The 20,574-nt window shown below is 45.4% G+C and overlaps 1 protein-coding gene across 6 annotated transcripts in view; it reads left to right on the top strand.

Moving 5' to 3' along the window:
* The window catches only part of SNX13 (sorting nexin 13), a 2,094,218-nt gene that overhangs the window by 1,109,562 nt on the left and 964,082 nt on the right, over nt 1–20,574 (top strand). For all 6 annotated transcript variants that reach the window (XM_069648499.1, XM_069648500.1, XM_069648503.1 and 3 more), the window contains one exon: nt 12,216–12,253. In XM_069648499.1, the coding sequence (XP_069504600.1) occupies nt 12,216–12,253 (38 nt within the window). The remainder of the gene's footprint in view (nt 1–12,215; nt 12,254–20,574) is intronic.

A 20,574-nucleotide genomic window follows, 5' to 3' on the forward strand; every position in this document is an offset into this window, starting at 1 on the left:
TACCAAATCTGAAGATGGCTGCCAGAGGAGGGGATTAGGGAGTGGGCAGTCATTGGCCGGGGGGCAGTATGACCCAGAGCTCAGTGATTGGTTTATAGGAGAAAGACAGTTTGTAAGTGAAAGTGAAACAGGTTTTTCTTTTACTGAGGATTCCCGGCCTGACTGGGAATATTCATGAGCATGTGAAGCCATGCCAGACCCATGCTGGAGAACAACAGTTACAGGTAATTAACTTGTTCCTTCCCTGCCTCTCTACCAATGAGTCTCTTGTACGAACAGTAGGTCGGCTTTCAGCCGATTGAATTCCTGCAGCAACAAGGATTTCTTAAGCGGGGTATTGAGACCCCTATCATTGAGAGAGCCTAGGATTAGGGCCACATTTAAGTCGGCCATCTGTGCCCTCTTTTGCTAGCAATAGTGCCCTTGCTGTTTGTGGTCCTGCCATGGGATCCGTGTATACCCATAACCCTGTGTGTGGAGGCTCAGTGTGACCCCTGTGTAGCCTATAATTACGGAAACGTTTTTGAAAACCTTCCCCCTGGGAACAAACAAAACTGTCAAGAACTTTCTAACTCAGCCTGACCCCCGCCCCCCCCTCCTGCCCTAACACACCACTGGATCGCGTCTGGACCTTTGACGATGCATCATTCACCATCAGGCCCGACTACCTACCTACCTACCCTTCTGTGGTCCTTAATCCACCTCAAGTCTCATCTCTGGAACCCCCCCCCCCCAATCAGACGATTATCCCCTCCCTTATGATATATGATTGTTTATTTATATAGCGCCTATACACAATGTGTTTCAAAGCGCTTCAAGGCCAGGGAGGGAACAAGGGAAACTACAACCACATTCTTACTGGCCATGAACAGTAAGGATGTGAAATTAACTACCGTACTCGGCCTGACGACATTTTAGATAGTGCAAGAGCTAAGACATAGATAAGGAAGGGAGGGGGAGAGTGGGAAGGAAATAGAAACAGAAAGGCGACTACCGTACTAGGCCTGATGACATTTCTGGTAGAGCTGGAGAAAAACAAAAGGTGAGGGATAGGGGTGCAGGAAGGGAGGGGAGGAACAAAACAAGCGACTATCATACTAGCCCTGATGACATTTCAGATAGTGCTGGAGGGGTGGTGGTGAGGAAAAAAACAGTAATGGGAGGATGGAGGAAACAGACGAGGTTGCTATCATATTGTCCAGGGAAAATTCTGATAGAGTAAGTGCAAAGAAGAAAGTAAGGGGTGGAAATAGGAAAAGGGAGAAGGCAAAGGAGGAGAGAAAAGAGAGTAAGCAGTCAAAAAGAGTGGAGCAGCAAGAGTGGAGAGCGAATACAATTGCATAAGTCAGTAGTAACACATAATGTTGCAAGCCAGGGCACAAGATGAAGACTTCTGACTAAACCCGCACCCCCTCCCCTTACCACTTTTTCAAAGGGCTTCTGCCTGGCTTCAACCATGGGAAGATCAACCCAAGTAATAATCCTTGCCCGGCCCAGCTCCAAAGGCGATGAGCAAGTTCAGTAGGTCTCGCCCGCCCTTGATGATGCTGGCTACTGGGCCAGGTTCACTCTACCTCGAAGTGTGTACTTCGGACCATTCCTTATGTTTGAGCGGGGGAGGATGGGTTCAGCTTCTTATATTTACGGAACCCCCTAATGCGTCTTCTGACGGAGGATCTTTCGATATTTAATTTTTCATTCTTTGTGATTCGTCCTTACACCCCTTCTGAACTTGGGGGCGCTGCGTCCACGGGCGCCTCTCCCATCAGTTCTTGGGAGACCTTGTTGATGTCGTCCTCCATCACTAGATTGTACTTGCACCCTTCGTATTCGAAATTTAGAGAAAAGGGGAACCTCCGTCGGTTCCTGGTGCCTTTGGCAGTCAATTTAGTCAGTGGGCCGCAGAGTCTTTGCCTCGACAAGGTGAATGAAGAGAGGTCCTGGAAGATGGTGATGCGGGAAGACCCCCAACTGCACCGGGTCCACTGACCTAGCTTTGTCCAGGATCGTCGCTTTCTCTGCATAGTAATGGAACCATGCCAAGATGGAGCGTGGTCCCTTACCTCCACCTCTGGCTCTGTGCCCTGTCAATGGTTGTTTCAGTGGTCATATCTTCCTCAAAAAGGTGTCTGAAAACTTTGTTGATCGCTGCTACAATGTCTCTCTGGGTGTCTCCCTCTTTTTCCGGAAAGCTGAAGAATCTGAGGTTATTGCGATGCTCTCGATTCTCGTAATAATACATTTTTAGGGCACATTCTTCCATCTTCTCTCCAGTTTCGAGATCCTCATATCGAGTTGGTTCTCCAGGACATCCACTGAGGACTGGTTGACCTCTAGCCCCTGACGTCTATCGTCAATGTCGTCCACTTTTTTATCGAGGCCAGCCAGTCTACGACTGATATCGGACCTGAAGCCCTTGCATTCCCCCACTATTGCTGCCATGTCTCTCCACTTTGAAAGCATATCCTCCGCCATGGTCTGGTCGGATGTGACTAACCCTTTATTGCCAGACTGGATGTGTATTTTGGAAGTGCAATGGCCCAGTACTTGAATGTGGGCGAGGGAGGCTCTCTAAGATTGCCTCAGCGTCTCCCCTCTTTCTAGGCACTTGGTACACCCTACTCCCGGCTGGATTCCTCCCTCGGGCGCTCAGCGGGAGGTTGTCTTGATGGTGTCAAAGTCGTTGAGGGGTGCCGAGTCTTGCAACTTGACTCCGACTGTGTCTTTGGATCTCGACTCTGGGGGCAGTGCAGGTGTCTCCCGGAGCTCTGTGGGGTCGGCACTTATGCTTGGCGCCAGTGGGGACGGCCCTTGGGGGATTCCTCACAGTTGTCCTTAGCCCAGGAATCGTGGTGGCTCAGGATCCTGCCCCAGTGTCCTGTTTTTGGGTGACCCACTGATACGGAGGAAGGTGGTGGTCAGGGCCCTCACTTCTGGTAGATGCAGACTGTCCCTCTCCCCAGGGCAGGGCCCAGCAGGTGGCGGGCATGCCAGTCACCACCAAACTCTGTGGGCACACCTGGTGGATGAGGTGCTCTGTTCTCTAGATTTGCCTTAGAATTCTTCCCTTTTGGTCTTGCGCAAAGGCGCTGCAGGATGTCCCCGCCGCAGGGCGAGGAGCAGGCACCCTGTGGGGGCCCACCTCCCTGCCCTCTCTCCTGAGGGGATCACTGGCTGCCCCCTACCCACTCAGCAAGCTATTCCCAGTAGGTAGGGGGCAGTCCAGGTTAATTTAGTTGGGCGGCCGGGCGCCCTGTTGGCCTTTTGCCTCTCGAGTCTATTAGGGCTCTTTTTGGGCCGGTGGGCTCAGTAAGGAGGCGGGGCCAGCTATAGCGAGCTGAGGTGCGGGCTGGAAAGGAGGGCCTCTCACCTTGTGGCAGGCTAGGGCGAGTTAAGTCGCTGGCTGCAATGGAGGGGTGCTCACCTTGCAGCCAATGTCTTTCTCGAGGGCCGGATGCCCCGCTGCACTGTGGTGCGGGCGGATGCTCGTGAGTGCTGCAAGTCTGCTGGGTAAATGTTTAATCTCAGCGTTTTGAACCTAAAATCTTTCTACGGGTGTTTCCTAAGGAATGGGAATAATGTATTGTAATTTTTTATTGACCACTTGAAATGATCATCAAAGATTTCGTATCCCATTAGTGCCACCCTGAGCTGAATCCACATATATCTAAATCATTTCTGTTTTGGATTGTTAGGATTCAGTGAGAGTATCTTTGAGCGTGTCAGCGTAGTGCACTCTACCCATTTCACTAAGAACCTACAGTTGCCCTGTACCCATATTTCATTGAGATGAGTAGGAGGACTGACGACTAGCAAAAATCTGCAGCTTTCCCGAGTCAATTCGTGTCTCGATTGGGAGCTGTCCTAATTGAACAAAATACCAGCTACTGGGACCAAGACCGGGAGGCGCAAAACTATACGCCAGAGTTTAGCCTCCAGCTTAGCCCAGGGTAGAGTCCCCTCTCGTCTGCGCCCCAACCGTAATTTTAGGCACAATTTGCTGCTTAAATAATTTCATTACCGGCAGAAAGGAGTACCTCCCAAATTTAAAATAGAAATGAATTAATTGGGTAGTGGCTGCCAAACATTTTGAATTTATTGCCGCATCAGGTGCGTTCCTACTTGTTCCATCATAGATGAACGATCTTAGATACTTAAATTTGTCAACCACCTCCAACGATTGGCCTTTGATGGTCCTACAAAATGTTTTCCAGTTACAGTTTCTCCTGTTTAGTACCAACATTTTTGATTTTATGTTAATCTTGAGATCGCTCTGACTAAGAAAATCTTCTACCGCCTGCAATGCCCTTTGCAACTCTATAGGGGTCATATCGCAGATGACAATGTTGTCGGTGTAAGTCAAATGTTGCACCTTTTGATCCCCTAGTTTAGGTGGGTTAGTCCTGATAGCATTCCAACAAGTGGGCATGTCCTTCATATAAAAACTGAAAGAAACGAACCGAGGACACATCCCTGACGGAGTCCCTGGTTCGTCTCTATCCAATTAGAATATGAGCCCTGCAAGTCTAGTCTCACATTTATTTTTGTTCCTGAGTGCAATTAGTGGTTTCTATTCCATGTGTTATGTATCTTCCTTGTGTTTGAAACGTTTGAGCTACAGCAGGTAATGTAACCTTACAATACAGTGAATGAATGTCTGCGTTTTACTATAGTTGTGTGAGAGACCCAGGTGTATTCTCACTCCTATTCCCCTGGGATCCTCTATGCAGGGGTCCAGGGAAAGTCCATTGCTTTTGCATACTGACCCTGGGTGTCGACAAGCGATCGAGGATCACCTGGGTAGAGGATCCTTCAGGATTGAGAGTGGGATGCCTTCAGGCGCTTCAGGCGAGACATGGTATCCATCCCCCTTATCCTAATGTCAACCAACCTAGTTCTCCCCTGACCTTTATGGGTTCTTATACATCAACTCACCTTCTTTCCTCTCTTGGGACACTTAACAATACTGTGACGAGGAAGAGACAGCAGAGAGTAATGAACACCATACACTCTGACTACTCTAGGGCCGCCAGCCGATATCCCCAAACCAAGGGAAGCCTCCTGTATGCAGAATCAAGTCTCCTTTGTGAAGTAGGAGCATAAGGAGCTGCATCGAGGAGCGAGCATAAAGGAAGCTGTGCCCGGCCTCGCTGAGGCATTGAAGCCGCCTATGCCGACTGAGCTCATATTTCCACGCGAACTGAGCTTGCAGAATCAGCAGCCCGAAGGAGGGAGGAACACAGCAAGGACCACTGGAGTAAGACTCCCACAATCGGAAGTTACCCAGAGACCGGGGCTCTCAGGGCGGGTAAAGAAGGTTGAAAACCGTGCAGAGGCAGTGAATACTTCAGTTATGAACGGAATGAAAACAACAAAACTGTTAATATTGAATGCTGAACTGAATGAAAATAACTAATCTGCTAATCTTGAATAATGAACTGAATGAAATAGCAAACCAGCTAATATTAAGCTGATGTTTAATTTTTTTATCACATGCCCATGGGCCTCAGATCGCTAACACAAAATCAAACATAGACAACATAGTAATGTACATACATAAACGAATGTCAGGACCAATCTCAGTTACAAATAGTAATACTGATGCAAGGTACGGGCATAATTAAACAATAAACCTACTTCAGGTCGAGAATACGTTTCAAATTAGAGGTACCCCTTGGCAAGTAATGACACCTGCTTAAAATAATGGCAAATTGCAGGTCCCACATGCCACCAAGATGCAATCCCTGTCCTCACGAGCGCACCAGTCCCGGACCTCAAACCTGCGGAGAACCTTTATGTCGGAGGATCGAACAACCCCCCGCCCTATTGATTGAGGGAGCCATGCCAGAACTTTGTTCTGTAAGGTTTCTTTAGGTTCTTTCCCTCCTGGCTTCTCAATGGTAGTGATAATAAAGTTTCTACAGTCCATAATGCAGTCTCTTGAGATTTTATCTTTTATCATCAGCATTTGGGACTTTCCTTTACGAAAACTTTGAGGAATGCATGAGTTATTTTTGGAGATCACTGAGCGTGGGGGACCGAGCAGTACTAGTGTGGGTTTATCCAAAACATCAAAAAAGGTAAGCTGTGAAGCATACGATTGCTCAATTGTAGCCAGAAGAGAGGGGGATGTAACTGACTTCAAATTATGTATGACCTAAGATTTCAGATAGACTGGTTCGGTCAGCATGGTCTGCGAGGTCTGGTTCGTTCTCTCGGATTGTATATTTGTTTGACAATGTTTCTTTTCCATCAGGATGACATTGTACCATTGGAAATGTAAGTGAGTTTGTTTGCCAGGAATTATCCATAATTGCTATGGGATGTTTTCCAGCACAATTTTTCAACAAGTCAACTCATGTACAAAAATCAGCAAAACATGTACAAAGATTCAGTTAATTGATTAGATTGCCCCTAAGTACAAGTCATTGTGCATGAATAATGGTCATCTGAGGAGATTCCTCAAAACTCAGGGAAGCCTGTACCGTGGAGAGCACCATAGGGTCTTGGTTAAGCTTTTTCATTTCTACACCAATAGGGGGCAGGGGGGGTAGTACCCCATGGAAGACGGGGGGTAGATCAATGTCACTTTCTGGGTTGGTTTCTTGAAAGGCCAGTACCTCACTTGCTTTATGAGTACCAAGAGCAACTTCAGAGACTTTATCCAATCCAAGGTCATTTCTGGGTTCCTAACCTGTAGTCTCATTCTTCTACGTGTGCCAGGACTTCAGAGAGGCGGTCTCTATTTGCCATTGGAGATTTGGTCATGGCGCCTTGCTTGCCGGAGATCAAATCCGACTGTGTTAGATGGGAAAGTGGCTTTTTCATGCCATGTTTTCTTTTTACAGGCATACTGCAAAAAGCGTTATTACCCTCCAGATTATATAATGTTCTTTGGCACGAATTTACAAGTCGGAAACTGTATCAGCTTAAAGAGAACCCCCTCCCCTCACCACTCTTCCAAATACCAGGACTACCACTAGCTCACCAAAGTAGTGGGAGGAGGGCGAGCAGCCATGTTACGGGATCCTTAAGTGCCAGCCAGCCGCCGACCAGGAGAGAGCACGCTCTCATGGGGTACCTGAAACATCACATGCAACCCCCGAGCCAAAGCCGCACGGAGCTGCAATTCCAACTGCGAGATCGGGCACGCCGCCAAACTCAGCGAGGAAGCAGAAGCAGGGTCGGAGGAACGGATCCTACGACGTCCATGCCAGAGGGTACATCAAGCCACGCTAGCAACAAGAGTTGCAGCCGCTTCTGACGTCCTTGCTGTTGGACAGTTTTGTCTACTTGAGGATAGGTCCGATGGGAAAAAATCTATCCATGTACTAAAAGAAAATAGCAAACTAAAAGTAAATGAAGAACTCTAACTGCAGAGTTGAAATCAAGTCTAAGAAACTGTTTGGCTTTGAAGCTGCCTTTGAGAAACCGCTTATTTATTTATTTCTGTATGTGTATAGTTCATTAAGCCCTGAGGCATCAAGGCGCTGTTACCTGACCAGTTACTCAAATGGCAATATACAATATGTTTAGATACAAAGATGATCAGATAATAACGTTTTTTATGTTTCATATTACACTTGGAAGATCGCTTTAAGTGAACATCAGTGTTTTAGGGTTCTTTGGAAATTCCAATTGGAATGCTCAGCTCTTAAAGTAGGTGGGAGAAGGTTCCAATGTTTGGATGCAAAGGCCGGAAAGCTAGAGCCTCTGGCCCGTTTGAATTTGGGCTGGACGATAGGTGAGCATAGGCTGCTCTGGTGCGTCTGGAAGAGGACACCTTTGTGATTTCTTTTAGATAAATAACGTGGGGCCACTGTAGACAAGCAGCTATGCGTGATGGATAGTATTTTGAAGAGAATCCGCTCACGAATAGGTAGCCAGTGGGGCTTTTTATGAGCTGCAGTGATATGTTCAACTTTGGGGATGTTCAAAGCTGCTCCAAGTGCATTATTTTGGATGACCTGAATCTTATGGATGTTTTGGTCCGTGGTACCTGCAAAAAGGGCATTGCAATAATCGCGCCCAGATCCTATGGTGCCTTGAGCAATTGTAAGGCAGCTGTCTGGGGAGAGCAAGGGTCTGGAGGTGTTCATGAGTTTCATCATGTAGGCAGCAGGAGGTGATGCGCTGAAATGCCACTTGAGGGATAGGGTGGCATCCAGGTAGACGGCAAGCGTTTTCATGAAGGGTGATACTGGGATTATGATGCCGTCAATCTTAATGGAGGAGAATTGTGGATAGTCTTTTGATCATAGAGGGGGTAACCTTCCAAACGTAATTCATTATTTTCATAGTTCAGGCATATATGGTGTGTGGCCATCCAAGCTTGGATGGTCATGTAGATATTAGGGTGGAAGAGTCTTTGTGGTAGTCGCCAGCGAGGGGAAGGAGAAGTTGAGTATCATCGGCATAGTTTGTATAGGATATGCTGATTGAGTCCAGGTGTGAAAATTGTGGTATTGTGAAAATATTGTACAATGTTGGGAATACGCAAGATCCTTGAGGTATGCTGCAGTTTATGGGTTCGGGGAGGACTGGCATTTTCAGAGAATACTCTCATGGATCTGTTTCCTCCTAGGACTGTGGGCGATGTTTGAGAATGTTCGATCAGGGATTGTTTGATGTCAATTTATTTGTGCAGGGAGTAAATTTTAGTTAGCATAGCGTTTTTAATATTGGTACACCACGAGACATCTTTGGATATAGTGGCCGAGGGGGTTATGGGGGTTTCCAGTTCTCTGAGAATAGTGAAGATTTCTCTGGTGTTAGATGTAACCTTGTCAATGCGGGCATTGTAGGTGGAGGTTTTGGCAGCAAGGATGACCTTTTCGTAGTGTTTAGCGGCTGCAAAGAACGGTAAACTTGTGGCTTCTGATGGTGATTTCTTCCAGTTGGCTTCAACTAGTCGTTTGTTAGTGCGAAGTGTTTGAAGTTCTAGTGTGAACCATGAGTTTCTGTGGGCAGATTGAGTTTGCGTGTCTTAAGTAGGGCAATGGTGTCAATGGCTGCTGTTAGGATTTTGGTGTATAAGTTTGCAATTGTGTTGGGGTCTTTGGCGAAGGGGGGCTTACGTAAGGGTGAGCTGAGCAAAGGAGTGAGGCGTTCCTTCCTGAGGTTTCTGGAACTGTCATGATCACTGCTTCCAAGGAGCCAGGACCAGCCCAACGTCCTTGGAAGCAGGCCCCTAACCCTAATCCTAAGCACCAGCCGGTCCCCACTGGGACCTTTTGGACCTTGTCCTGGCGCCGGTGGCACCAGGCACATCAAAACCATTGGTCCCGGGACTGGAAGCACCGGGCTCATAATAGGTGTGAAGATGCTTGGGTGGACTTACCTGCAGCAGACCATGCTGCTTACTTACCAGCCACTTAGAAGCCATCTGAGAACAGGAACTACTTTCTTACCTGGGTGGGGCAGCTCCACTCCCTGGATACAGCACTGGAACTCTTCTGGAAACTGGAACTCTTTTCTTACCTAGGCGGGGCCGTGGAAGAAGACGCCTCATCACTTCAAGGCTATTTAAACCACACCTGATAGATGAAGCGTGCTTCGCGTTATTCTGCATCTGCAGCAGAATGCTCACCGAGTCTGCTCCGGCCCTTCTTCTTCCAATCCTGGACCTGCAAGAATCCTACTTACCATTTCGGTATCCAGACATCATCAGCACCTGCAAAGAACAGAAACAACAGGTTAGCAAGGCGAACTTTACACGCAGTGCTTACTTACCTGATCCATCGGCTGCGGCCGTTTCTTCACGCCGCATCTCCACCTGCAAGAACAAAAGCATTGCCATACTTACCGGCACGCTGTGAATTCCGGATTTCTTCGTTCAGCATCGCCGCCTGTGAAGGCAAAGTATCGTTAACAACTTACTGGCATTCCGCGGACTCCGGCCCTGCAACCCAACATCTGAAAGGCAAAAGAAAAGACATTAAGCAGGTATTTACTTACGTCCATCACGCTCGTCGCAATAAAACGCCTGCGAATACTCCGGCGTCTCTTTAACACGACCTAAGCTGCAAGGAAAGAGACAGTTAGAGCGCTTGCCATACTTACGAACTTCCAGGCGCTTCAATTCATCTTTCATCTCAAGAGCCCTGCAATACATAAGGGAAAGGCATTATACAGAGTCTGCATATAAACGTGCCACGCATGTAAAGACTATAAAGACAAAAGGTGTCCAGAAACTCACCGCTCGTGCAGATAACGACGGTAACCATCCTCTGAATTCAAGAGGCCTGTGTTTCACCAGTGAAGGAACTGGCAACGGCACCCTGCACCAGACGCAGATGGAGAGCCCAGCATTCACCTATATAAGGTGAGCACGTTGACCTGGGGGCTCTACGAAAAAGCTGGGAAGAGAGAGAGGGGGACATTCAACAACCCAGACCATTAACCCCCATATTCTTTCACCTGCAGAAACCTCACTCTTAGAGTCCGACACACAGTGCGAAGAGGTTCGACCCCAGAAGCCAATCGAGTTCTGCACATCACTTTTCGAGTCACAGACAGCTTCCTGCCAAGACCCGCGCCTCCGTGGGAATCAGGTGAGCGTTACAGGAACTGCGGCCAAGTGGGGTGGGGCAGCGGGATAGCAATAGGTGCAGCGTGCCCAATAGGAGATATAGTAAAGTGTACTATGTTGTGGTCAGACCATGGGCCGGAGTCGTTGGAGTGGATGGATACCTGGCAGTTGAGGTCTGCAATCCAGCCTAGGATACAAATGTTGTGTGTAGGGGTGCTCATACACTGTTGAAAACCAAGAGCGCAAAGTGAGTTAAATAGAGGAGTTGCTGCGTGATCATTAGGATCATTATATCCTTAGTTGAGGTCTCAGCGGAGAATGGATTTGGAGGAGGGCTTAATGTGGGCGCATACGGTGTGTAAGAGGTTCTCTTCCAAGTACATGACTAGGCCCAACTACTTTGTTGAATATTGAAATGCTCTGAGGGAACTCAAGATTTCTGGTTATGTGACAGTAATGGGTGGACTGTGTGCTCCGACAACTGCGGCAAGACCAGAGAACCCATGCATGCGAACGAGGAAACCTATAACTGTGTCAAAAGGAAACTACTATTGATGCATATAAGGCTTGGGGAGGGGGCCCCTGACCTGTGAAGTAATATTGCTACTTAGCTCAAAGACAAAGCTTTAATATACTTTCATGTGTGACATCTTTTGTTATTGAACTTCAGAAAGGGAACACTGAGATTTCCTGCCATGAAACTATATGGAACTTTGGGAAGGGCCTCCTGACATTTAAAAAGGTGTGTAACTAGATTACCTTAAGCCCAAGAGAAGGTAATTTGAACATTTTGGTGAACTTGTTAATATTTGGGAAAGGCTGAAGAATAAGCATGAGCTGGAAATGGCTCCAAACTTTATTTTTGGAACACTTTAATTTATGATTGACATCCCTACACATTATTTTGATGTTAGTTGTGAGGGCAAGCATAGGTTATGGAACCAGACCGATTCTTAAGTTGAATTTACTGACAGACTATCCTTTGTTTCTTTAGGTAGGGAAATCCCACCTTAGTATAGGGCAAGTTAGGCCTTACACCATCCTGACATTTCAGTTAAAGGTATTTTTATTACACTTAATCTGTTGTCTGTCTCTTTCTATGATGCCAAACTCACAGGTGATATTTTCACTTGGAGATCAGCATTTATGTGAGATAATATAATTGCTTGGGAGGGTGGACCTTGTTTGCATCTGGTCTATTCAAAAACCTTGTGATATTTGACAGGATGAAAGCAGAAGTGTTCAAACAGGGCTTTGTGTGATGAAAAAGAGAGCTGGTTATTTCTGGAGCCGGCATGATAGGTGCTGGTCTAAGAAATTAAAACAAGAATAAGGTTGCAATCCAAGCAGGGAGCTTGGTGGCAATATAGCAGACATGAAGAGGAAGCATTGGGAATTCTCTTAAATGGCAAATCTACAATAGCACCCATTGGTAAAGCCAGTAGGTTTGGCTTTGCAAATGTACAGTAAAGCCTTTTTTTTTACCTCTGTTGCCCTGCTGGGCGTTTCCAAAATATTCTTGGCCTCCACTTTCTCAGAGCTTTACCTTTTGGCTTTGCACAATGCTTGTAATTTCATTTATTGTGTTTGTTAACATGATAGAATTTCTTGTGAATCCTTAGGTGTAATAACTTAGAAGGCTTTTATTCCTTCATTCTAAATAACTTTTCTATCTCTCCCACAGAATCTTTTAATGGGTCTCCTACAGGTAGCATCAATTTGGTAAGTGATGTAGATTTACTATTAAAATTGTGGTTACTTTCAATATGAGGCCAAAAACTATGTAAGTCTATTGTTTAATTTTGCAAGCAAGTCATACATCTTTTTTGCTGATTTTATCCTGGTAATTCAATGAACAGTTAGTTCCTGGTTGCTATTTGGCACTTTAGCCCAATTTTGAGGATGCACTTTTCTTCAATGGAACACTCTTTTTAGTTTCTGAAATTCCAAGCAAATGTTCTGAATGACGTAATTTAAAGACTGAGAAACGTAATTTAAAGACTGAGACATGTGATGCCTTGTGCTAAAAATATTTGAACTGACCATTTTTAGCGGGAGTACCATCGATTTTTGTTATTCACATTGTTAGTAGTTTTGGATTTCCTATTGTAAATGCCGGACTAAGTCCCAGAATGCAAAAAATAACATGCATTGACAAACCCAGTAAATCTGGCTTTTTATAGGCAACAGTTTTTTCATCCCACAAACGCACATACTCCTATGTCCCATCCTCTCCCCTTTCCTCCATACTTCTGGGGGGTCAGCCCTTTGGGACTAGCCCGGAGTACTTTTTGTACAGCGCAAAAAGAAGTAATTCCTATTTTAAATAATTTTGTGTTGTACAGAAGGCACGGCACCGTGGCTGTGGCTAGCCTCAAGACCTTCCCTGCCATCTGGTACCCGGACAATGGCTCCCCCAATTAGGTCTGCCTTGAAGCTTGTGCCTCCTGCACCATCTATTCTGGATGTGACACAAAGGTCAACCCCTTTTTAGATCAAGGCCCTATGAAATACACTGACACTCAAGGGGTCACTGATGATGATTGCAAGGAGGAAGAGGAAGCTTCCCTGTCAGCGAAAGCTTTCTAAAGTAGGTTGTGGGGTGTACAGGACTTCATAGGGCTTCCAGTTCCAACTGAATCCGGTACTGGAATTCTGACTGGTGTACTCTTGCTTAATAAAGCGGACAAATCTGGTATACCCTTACTAAAGGATGTATAGGCTGAAAATTCACACTTAATCCGGTCAATTAAATGAATAATCTAGGCTTAATATCAAAAACATGTCAGATTCTCCAAGCCTTTCTCCAAAATAACAGCCGCAATCCTCTATTGTCGCAGCAGCAACATTATTCTCCAGGCCTACCCAATCCACCTCTTTCAGGTCCCGAGCTTCTAACCGCCTTTCTAAAGAGGGCAAGATGTTAGACATGTATGCCAAAAACATCTATGCTAACGCATCGCTTAATTTGCACCTGGCAAACCCTGAGGCTCTTCTGGCGGCAGCCAACCAACACATGTGGCTTGATAAAGCTGAATTTCAACAATATTTGCCTCACAAGAGAAAAGCAGCCTTCAAATTAGGTCTAGTCGAGGCTGGGCTCACTGTGCAGGATATGGGTGAAGCTTTGCACCATGGTATCTGTGCCTAGAGCCATTAAATTGGAGTAGAGTTAGGTTGTTCAGCTTACAAGGACTCCCTCTTGAGGACGACGGATTAAACAAAAAGATTTCCGCCCTCACAGCCAACTCCCTTGCAGTCCGTGTAAAAGGTCCTCAGAAGCCCTTTCAGTCTTCCAGAAAGACCTGCTCGGATTTCACATCCAAAAGCTTTCATTGCTTTTTTCAATACCATGATAGGAAAAGCAGACAGCCAGATGGGTCACCTTCCTCACAGAAGAGAAAACAACAAAGACCCTCAAACAGAGGATTCTTTTTCTCTCCCTCAGCAACACTGACTGACACCAAAAAGCAGTGAGATCAATGCCGAGATACACCCGTCCCTGGTAGATGGCAGAATTTGTAACTATCATCAGGGCTGGGGTTACCATCTAAAGTGATTTCTGGATCCGCTCTGTGGTCTTATCGACTAGCCATTCCGACCTCTTCTTCAGGTCGGTTCACAAACTTTCAAGAGAATTCCAATCTCCTCAAAAAGGATGCAGGTTTTATTCTTGCCTGTTCACCGTCCCGAAGAAAAACTAGGCTGCGCTCTAGCACTTTGAAGCGTCTCATGTGCTAGATTGAATTACCAATAATGATCTCAGACCCAAATAACCGGACGGACTCAAAGAATATGGCAAAATATTACTTTACTATGTCATGATGCCTACCCCCAGGCATCTGGACCAAGCCCATCAGCCCCGGGAGCAGGCATCTAGACATTTAATAAAACCTCAGCAGCCCCGGCTAGGGGCTATCTGGGTTCAGTCCTGGTGCCTTAGGCGCCAGGCTCATAGTCATTACTTACCTCAGGCAGACCATGCTGCAAATGACTGCAATCCAACATGAAGCCTGAAAGGGACAATTTTTCTACAGGGAACATTTTTTACTCGGGTGTGGTTCTAGGGACTTCTTACCTGGGACTACTTTTGAGGCTATTTAAACCACACCCGACCAGCAAAACACTCTTCGCGTTATTCTGCATCCAGCAGCGTAACACTCACTGTGCCTGCAGCCTGCATCCAGTCTTCTGCCACGCCCGCCTCGAATCCGGAGCTCCTAAAACATAGAGGAAAGAAAGGGACAAGGTTAGAAAATGAACTTATTTCTAATCCACGCCTGATTCTGGATCCATCTTGTCTCCGGACCTGTAAAGAACATCATTTCTGCACGCGCCGCACCTCCAGCTGCAGCGTCATGCCATACTCCCCAGTCTTCACAGCATCCTTCGGGTCGGCGCTGCCTCCATCATTTCTTCGCCGAACTTCGGCACCCAGGAGACAAAAGAAAACCACAAGGTGAGCCGAGGGAACCAACAAATATAATTCTTACCACCATAGACTTACCTGATTTACCACCGGAGGCATCCTTTTGTGACTCTCCATATTTTCACGTGCCGCATCTGTAAAGAGAGGCAAAGCAACACGTTTTCCTCGTGCAACATTTACCGGACAGCGCCGGGTAATATAGACAAGTGGCTAAATCCATCTCTCCACTTGCAAGAGAATATTTCTACCGGTTAAGCAGACAAGATTAGGAGGGCAGATCCAGTCAGTCATCGCTGCACTACGCATCACATGGCTGGAGATCGCAGCTGTCTGGGTCCGACTGATGCCCCTGTGGGAGCCAGGTGAGCATAACAATTATTAGCATAAAATAAAGTAGGGCAATCTGGCGAATAACAAGCAGTAGTTCGCGCAGTCACCCAAATTTGATTATACAAAGGTTTTATACCTCGATATGCGTCATTTATGATCCTACGTGGCAAACTGTAAACCCTTTGAAAGGTGGGATTGGTTAATGGAACATATGTTCCTATAGTATATATAAGTTTGAATAACCTCATTGGCTGTCCCTTATCTGTTAGGCACGCCTCAAACTGCCTCTAAATAACGTATAATACTGATTATAATGGAAGAATAGCAGTAAGTTGGTATTTGCAACATAGCATAGCATGTTGCTACATAGATCCACTGATTGGTTGGCATGCGCTTTCCCAACCTTGGACTTTCGGCTCATTAGCAGGACGTAAGCAAAAACAAAACTATGGTGCCGCAGTAACGTCACACTACTCCCCACTGTCCCAATTAGTCCATCTCTCATCAGTCCGGCCCCAAGCCAAGCCTTCTCCTTTGGAGTTGACCTCAAAGCCTGTTCTCTGTTCTGGGACCTTCAAGGGAGCGTAGGTATGATATGATATTTTATTTATATCGCACCCATACACAGGTGTTTCAGAGCGTGACCAGGCAAAGGGAGGGGGAGCAGCGGAGAAAACAAAAATAAAACGATCTTACTAGGCCCAGTGGCATTGAGAACGTGAAAGTGCATGGGAAAGGGAAAGGGGGAAGTGCAACAGAAAAAGGGAGGGGGGGCAAAGAAGTGTAGGCATAGGATAAATAATAAGTTAGTGGATACATAAGTAAATAAATAAGGTGGTAAGAGCAGTGATTTGTGCAGCCAGTGAAGGGTGCAGTGCAGGGCAAGTCAGATAGGGTAACATCTGATAAGTGCAGGAGAGGAGTGGGGGGACCTGTGAGGGTACAGATAACAGGCCCCAGTGCAGGGGTGGCTGGGAGGCAGTGCCGGAGGAAGTCCAGGAGGGCAGGTAACTGAGCTAAGGGGGCCCCGTTGGCAGGTGAGGCAGTGCTGAGAAAAGAAGGCAGATCAACAGGGAAGGAGAGTGGCAAAGGCAGATGCAAAGAGGAAGGTCTTAAGGAGCTTACGGAATCGTAGATGGTTTTCCTCCAGTTTCAGGGTGGCAGGGAGGCCGTTCCAAAGGGAGGCTCCGGCCGAGAAAAAAGATCTGCCCCCTGCACGTTTCTTAGAAAAGCGGCTGACCCTGAAGGAGTTTGAAGTAGAGGAGCGAAGGGCTCGAGAACGGAGGTATTTAAGGAGGGATAGTTGAAGGTATTTGGGACCCAGGCCCCAGAAAGCCTTGTGGACAATGCAAAGGGTTTTTAATTTAATCCTTGCATCCACTGGGAGCCAATGGAGGGTACACCATTATCTTCATCTGGAGCTTAATGAATAGCCCTTGTTTTCGACTTCTGAATCACGTGAGAGGAGACCACAAATGTGTCCATTTCGACCTTCTATTTACTGCTATTTGATTCAGTTGAGCTAAGTGTCATTATCCTTCTGGAGACTTGTTCACTCCATCTTGCGTAGGTTTTCTGCATCTTTAATTGGCAAATACTTTGCGTTTGCAGATGTTTTCTTCTTTGCTTAATATAAGAGAAATATGTCTTATGTACATGACTTATCCTTCTGACTCTCCTTGTGCCCTGAAATTATTCCTTGAAGTAGCATCCTTGATTCTAGGTCAATAGACTCCTCTTTATTCCTCACACAAAGCTGTTTTTCCAGCGTCTCCTGGCTCTGCAGCCCTGATAGCTTGATTGGTTTCAATACGAGTCCGATGCCCATTTTTCCATCATGGCTGCTTTAACCACGTTGTGTTTTCATGTACAGTGTAAGGAAGACATGTTATCAACAGCAGACACACACCATGGATGCAAGTTTCAAAAACCATTATTTTGGGTTAAATAAGTTTGGGAGAAATACCTAACTGGAAGAGCAAAAGATTAGGTAAAAACCCAATCATACAGCCGCTCTCTGAAATCCCAAACTGGGTTTTGTGTTAGTTGTAATTTTACTATGTACAATTCCTGTGATCCAATCTTGGAAAAAATTTGAAAGTCAAATATATAGTGGTTTTTCAATGTTGATTTTATCCATCAAGTAGAAAAAAAATGTTTTAAAGAAAGGAGTGACAAGTAGCCACTAATAATGTTCTTTGTGAGGAAGAGATTGCCATAGATCTCTATCCGTAGACTTATATTGTGCCAATGCATTTCGGAATACAACAAATTCCTTCATCAGGGCAAGTCTAAAACATAACATTTAAATGCAATTGTGCCAACCATCCCATGGTTAATATCCATATAAAATAAATCCCATATTTAGAACAACGTAAGTATATAAACATCAACATGAACAGTCATCATCCAAGTAGTTGAAAAAATATATGAAGGTAAACACATACCCGACAATGTAATGAGCAGGATCAGAAGGCAGAACGTTGTTCTAAATATGAAGGAATTTGTTTTATTCCAAAATGCATTGGCACAATATAAGTCTACGGATAGAGTGATTTATGGCAATCTCGTCCTCACGAATAACATTATTAATGGCTACTTGTCACTCCTTTCTTTAAAAAAAAAAAAATTGTCTACTTGATGGATAAAATCAACATTGAAAAACCACTGTATATTTGACTTTCCAATTTTTTCCAAGATTGGATCACAGGAATTGTACATAGTTGTAATTTTACTAACACAAAACCCAGTTTGGGATTTCAGAGAGCGGCTGTATGATTGGGTTTTTACCTAATCTTTTGCTCTTGCTGTTTTTCTGGGTTTGGGTGTCTCCAGGCCTTTTTCAGCCAGCTCCTGTACATAGGACCTAACTTCCTAAAAAAGACTCATTACACTAGAGACCTTTGAGAACGCCAGAAAGATTCAATACCCCTGTGGTGCCCACTCAAATTTGCTTCCTGCTTTTTTCCTTCCCTTCATTGGTGAGACACACAGCAGTGGTGGCACAAAGATTACCCAACACACTGAACATGTCATTTGAGGACATTGAAGATTTATCTAACAAATGTGCAGAAACCTTAGGTTTCTCAACTGAGGAAGCATCTGCCATTCTTGGACTCATTAGCGAAACGTCTATTGGTGCTCATGGTACTACACCAAAGGATCCAGCCAAACGGATTAAACAATTAGAGTATCTCATACTAAAGGAGATAAATAGGAAATTACACGCAATTACCCTCGGACGATACTTCAAAAATCAACGTATCCCAAGGGGGCTTCGCATACAGCTCCGACCGACTTTGTGCAAAGAGAGTAGAGGGTTTGTTCGAAGGTGGGAAGCTATACTGAATAAGTGTTCACTGGACCTCATCTTGCTAACTATCCAAGAGTTATCAAAGAATCTAACAACCCTCAGTACAGAAATTGAGGAGATAGAGAAAGAATTAGTTGACACACTTGGAAGAGAAGAATATGACACCATACTACTAGAGATTAACACTAAGCTTGAGGACTACAAGTCTGAATTGGAGCAAAAGAAGGTCAAGAAATTCAGACGGGATACCTATGATTATATTAATGACGAGGTATACACCTGGATGGACTAATACGGCCCAGTAGCACCAAAGAAACTTTTTAAATACACATCCGACAATACCTCTAGTTCCGACTCAGAGGCCCAGAGAGAGTCTGATATTCCAGCAGAACAAACCATAGATAACCTTGCACAGACAACAAGCCCTTCGGCACGAGCTCCGTCTGCTGTATCTTTTTTAGGCGCCCGCCGAAAAGAACCCGCAGGGGGAGGAGGCAGCGCAAGAAACAAACCTCTAACGAGATTGCAGCAGAAGAAAAGTTAGTCGTTAACATTTCGGGGAGGAGTCTCAACAAGGCAGAGGAAGAGACTCTACAGAAAGGTCTCAGTTTCGTACCGACTTACGGTACCACCTTGTTTGACACGAAGATAGAACTATATAAGTTCATTCGCAAACTCAAACTTAAAGTCTTCTTTAACGAATTGGAGACACAAGAGAGTCCGACCAAGATTCCAGACTTTCAAGAATTTAGAGTCAAAGGTGGGTTTGTTCCACCCATCACAGTACCATCCATAGAAATATTCCAGAAACTAGTTACTTGGGACTTGAACGAATCAGCTACAGAAATCCTCCGTACAGGAACTTAAAACCACACGAGATAAGATTGATTAGAGACCTGTTTAGTGACCAGAGTATTACCATTCGTCCTGCAGATAAGGGGGGAGCCTTGGTTATTCAGAATACATGTGACTATGATGCTGAATGTAAAAGACAGCTTCAGGACCAGACCACATATGCCAGTTTGGACCATGATCCCACCCTTTTGATCAAACAGAATTTGAAGATCCTCCTAGCAAAAGCATTTGAATTGGATTGGATCAACGAGCATACACAAAAATTTCTCTTGAAAGAACATCCTAGAATACCTAATTTCTACACGTTGCCGAAGATCCATAAAGATGCTATCAAACCACCAGGTAGACCAATTGTTGCAGGGATAGAGAGCATTAACCAACCTTTAGGGATCTATATAGACTTCTTCCTACAGCCATTGATACAAGAGACCAACACCTACACTAGGGATACCACCCACTTCCTGCAAAAGCTCAGCTCATTGACACATTTGCCTGAAGATCTGATGTTTACTATAGACGTGAAGAGTTTATACACCTCTATACCCCACGACCTGGGGATAGAGGCTGTAGAATGGCTGCTACTGAAAGCACCTGAGATACGTGCCCAGAAGGAATTCATACTGGCATTGTTACAATTTATTGCCGAGAACTCTTATTTTCAATATGGCAATCAATTTTTTCTACAAACTGCAGGGACTTCAATGGGAGCCACCATGGCACCCTCATATGCCAACAGTTTCATGCATAAATTTGAAACAGAACATGTATTGAATAAACAAGAATGGAATAAGGATATCCGGATTTGGACGAGATACATAGACGATATCTTTGGAATTTGGAAAGGAACCAGAGAGTCTTTTGAAACATTTTTTGTGTATCTAAACAGCATTGACCAGAGGATACAGTTCACCAGGGAGCTCTCGTATGAAATTATAACATTCCTTGATGTGCAAGTCAGAAAGCAACTTACTAGCTACAGCACTTCATTGTTTCGGAAAGTGACAGATCGGAATAATCTCCTACACCGCCTCAGCTTCCATCAGCCGAGCCTACTGAAGAATCTACCATACAGTCAATTACTCAGGGTCAAGAAAATAGTGAGTGACCCTGAAGACT

Source organism: Ambystoma mexicanum, chromosome 2q (genome assembly GCF_040938575.1).
Source record: "Ambystoma mexicanum isolate Mex_15411 chromosome 2q, UKY_AmexF1_1, whole genome shotgun sequence".
NCBI lineage: Eukaryota > Metazoa > Chordata > Amphibia > Caudata > Ambystomatidae > Ambystoma > Ambystoma mexicanum.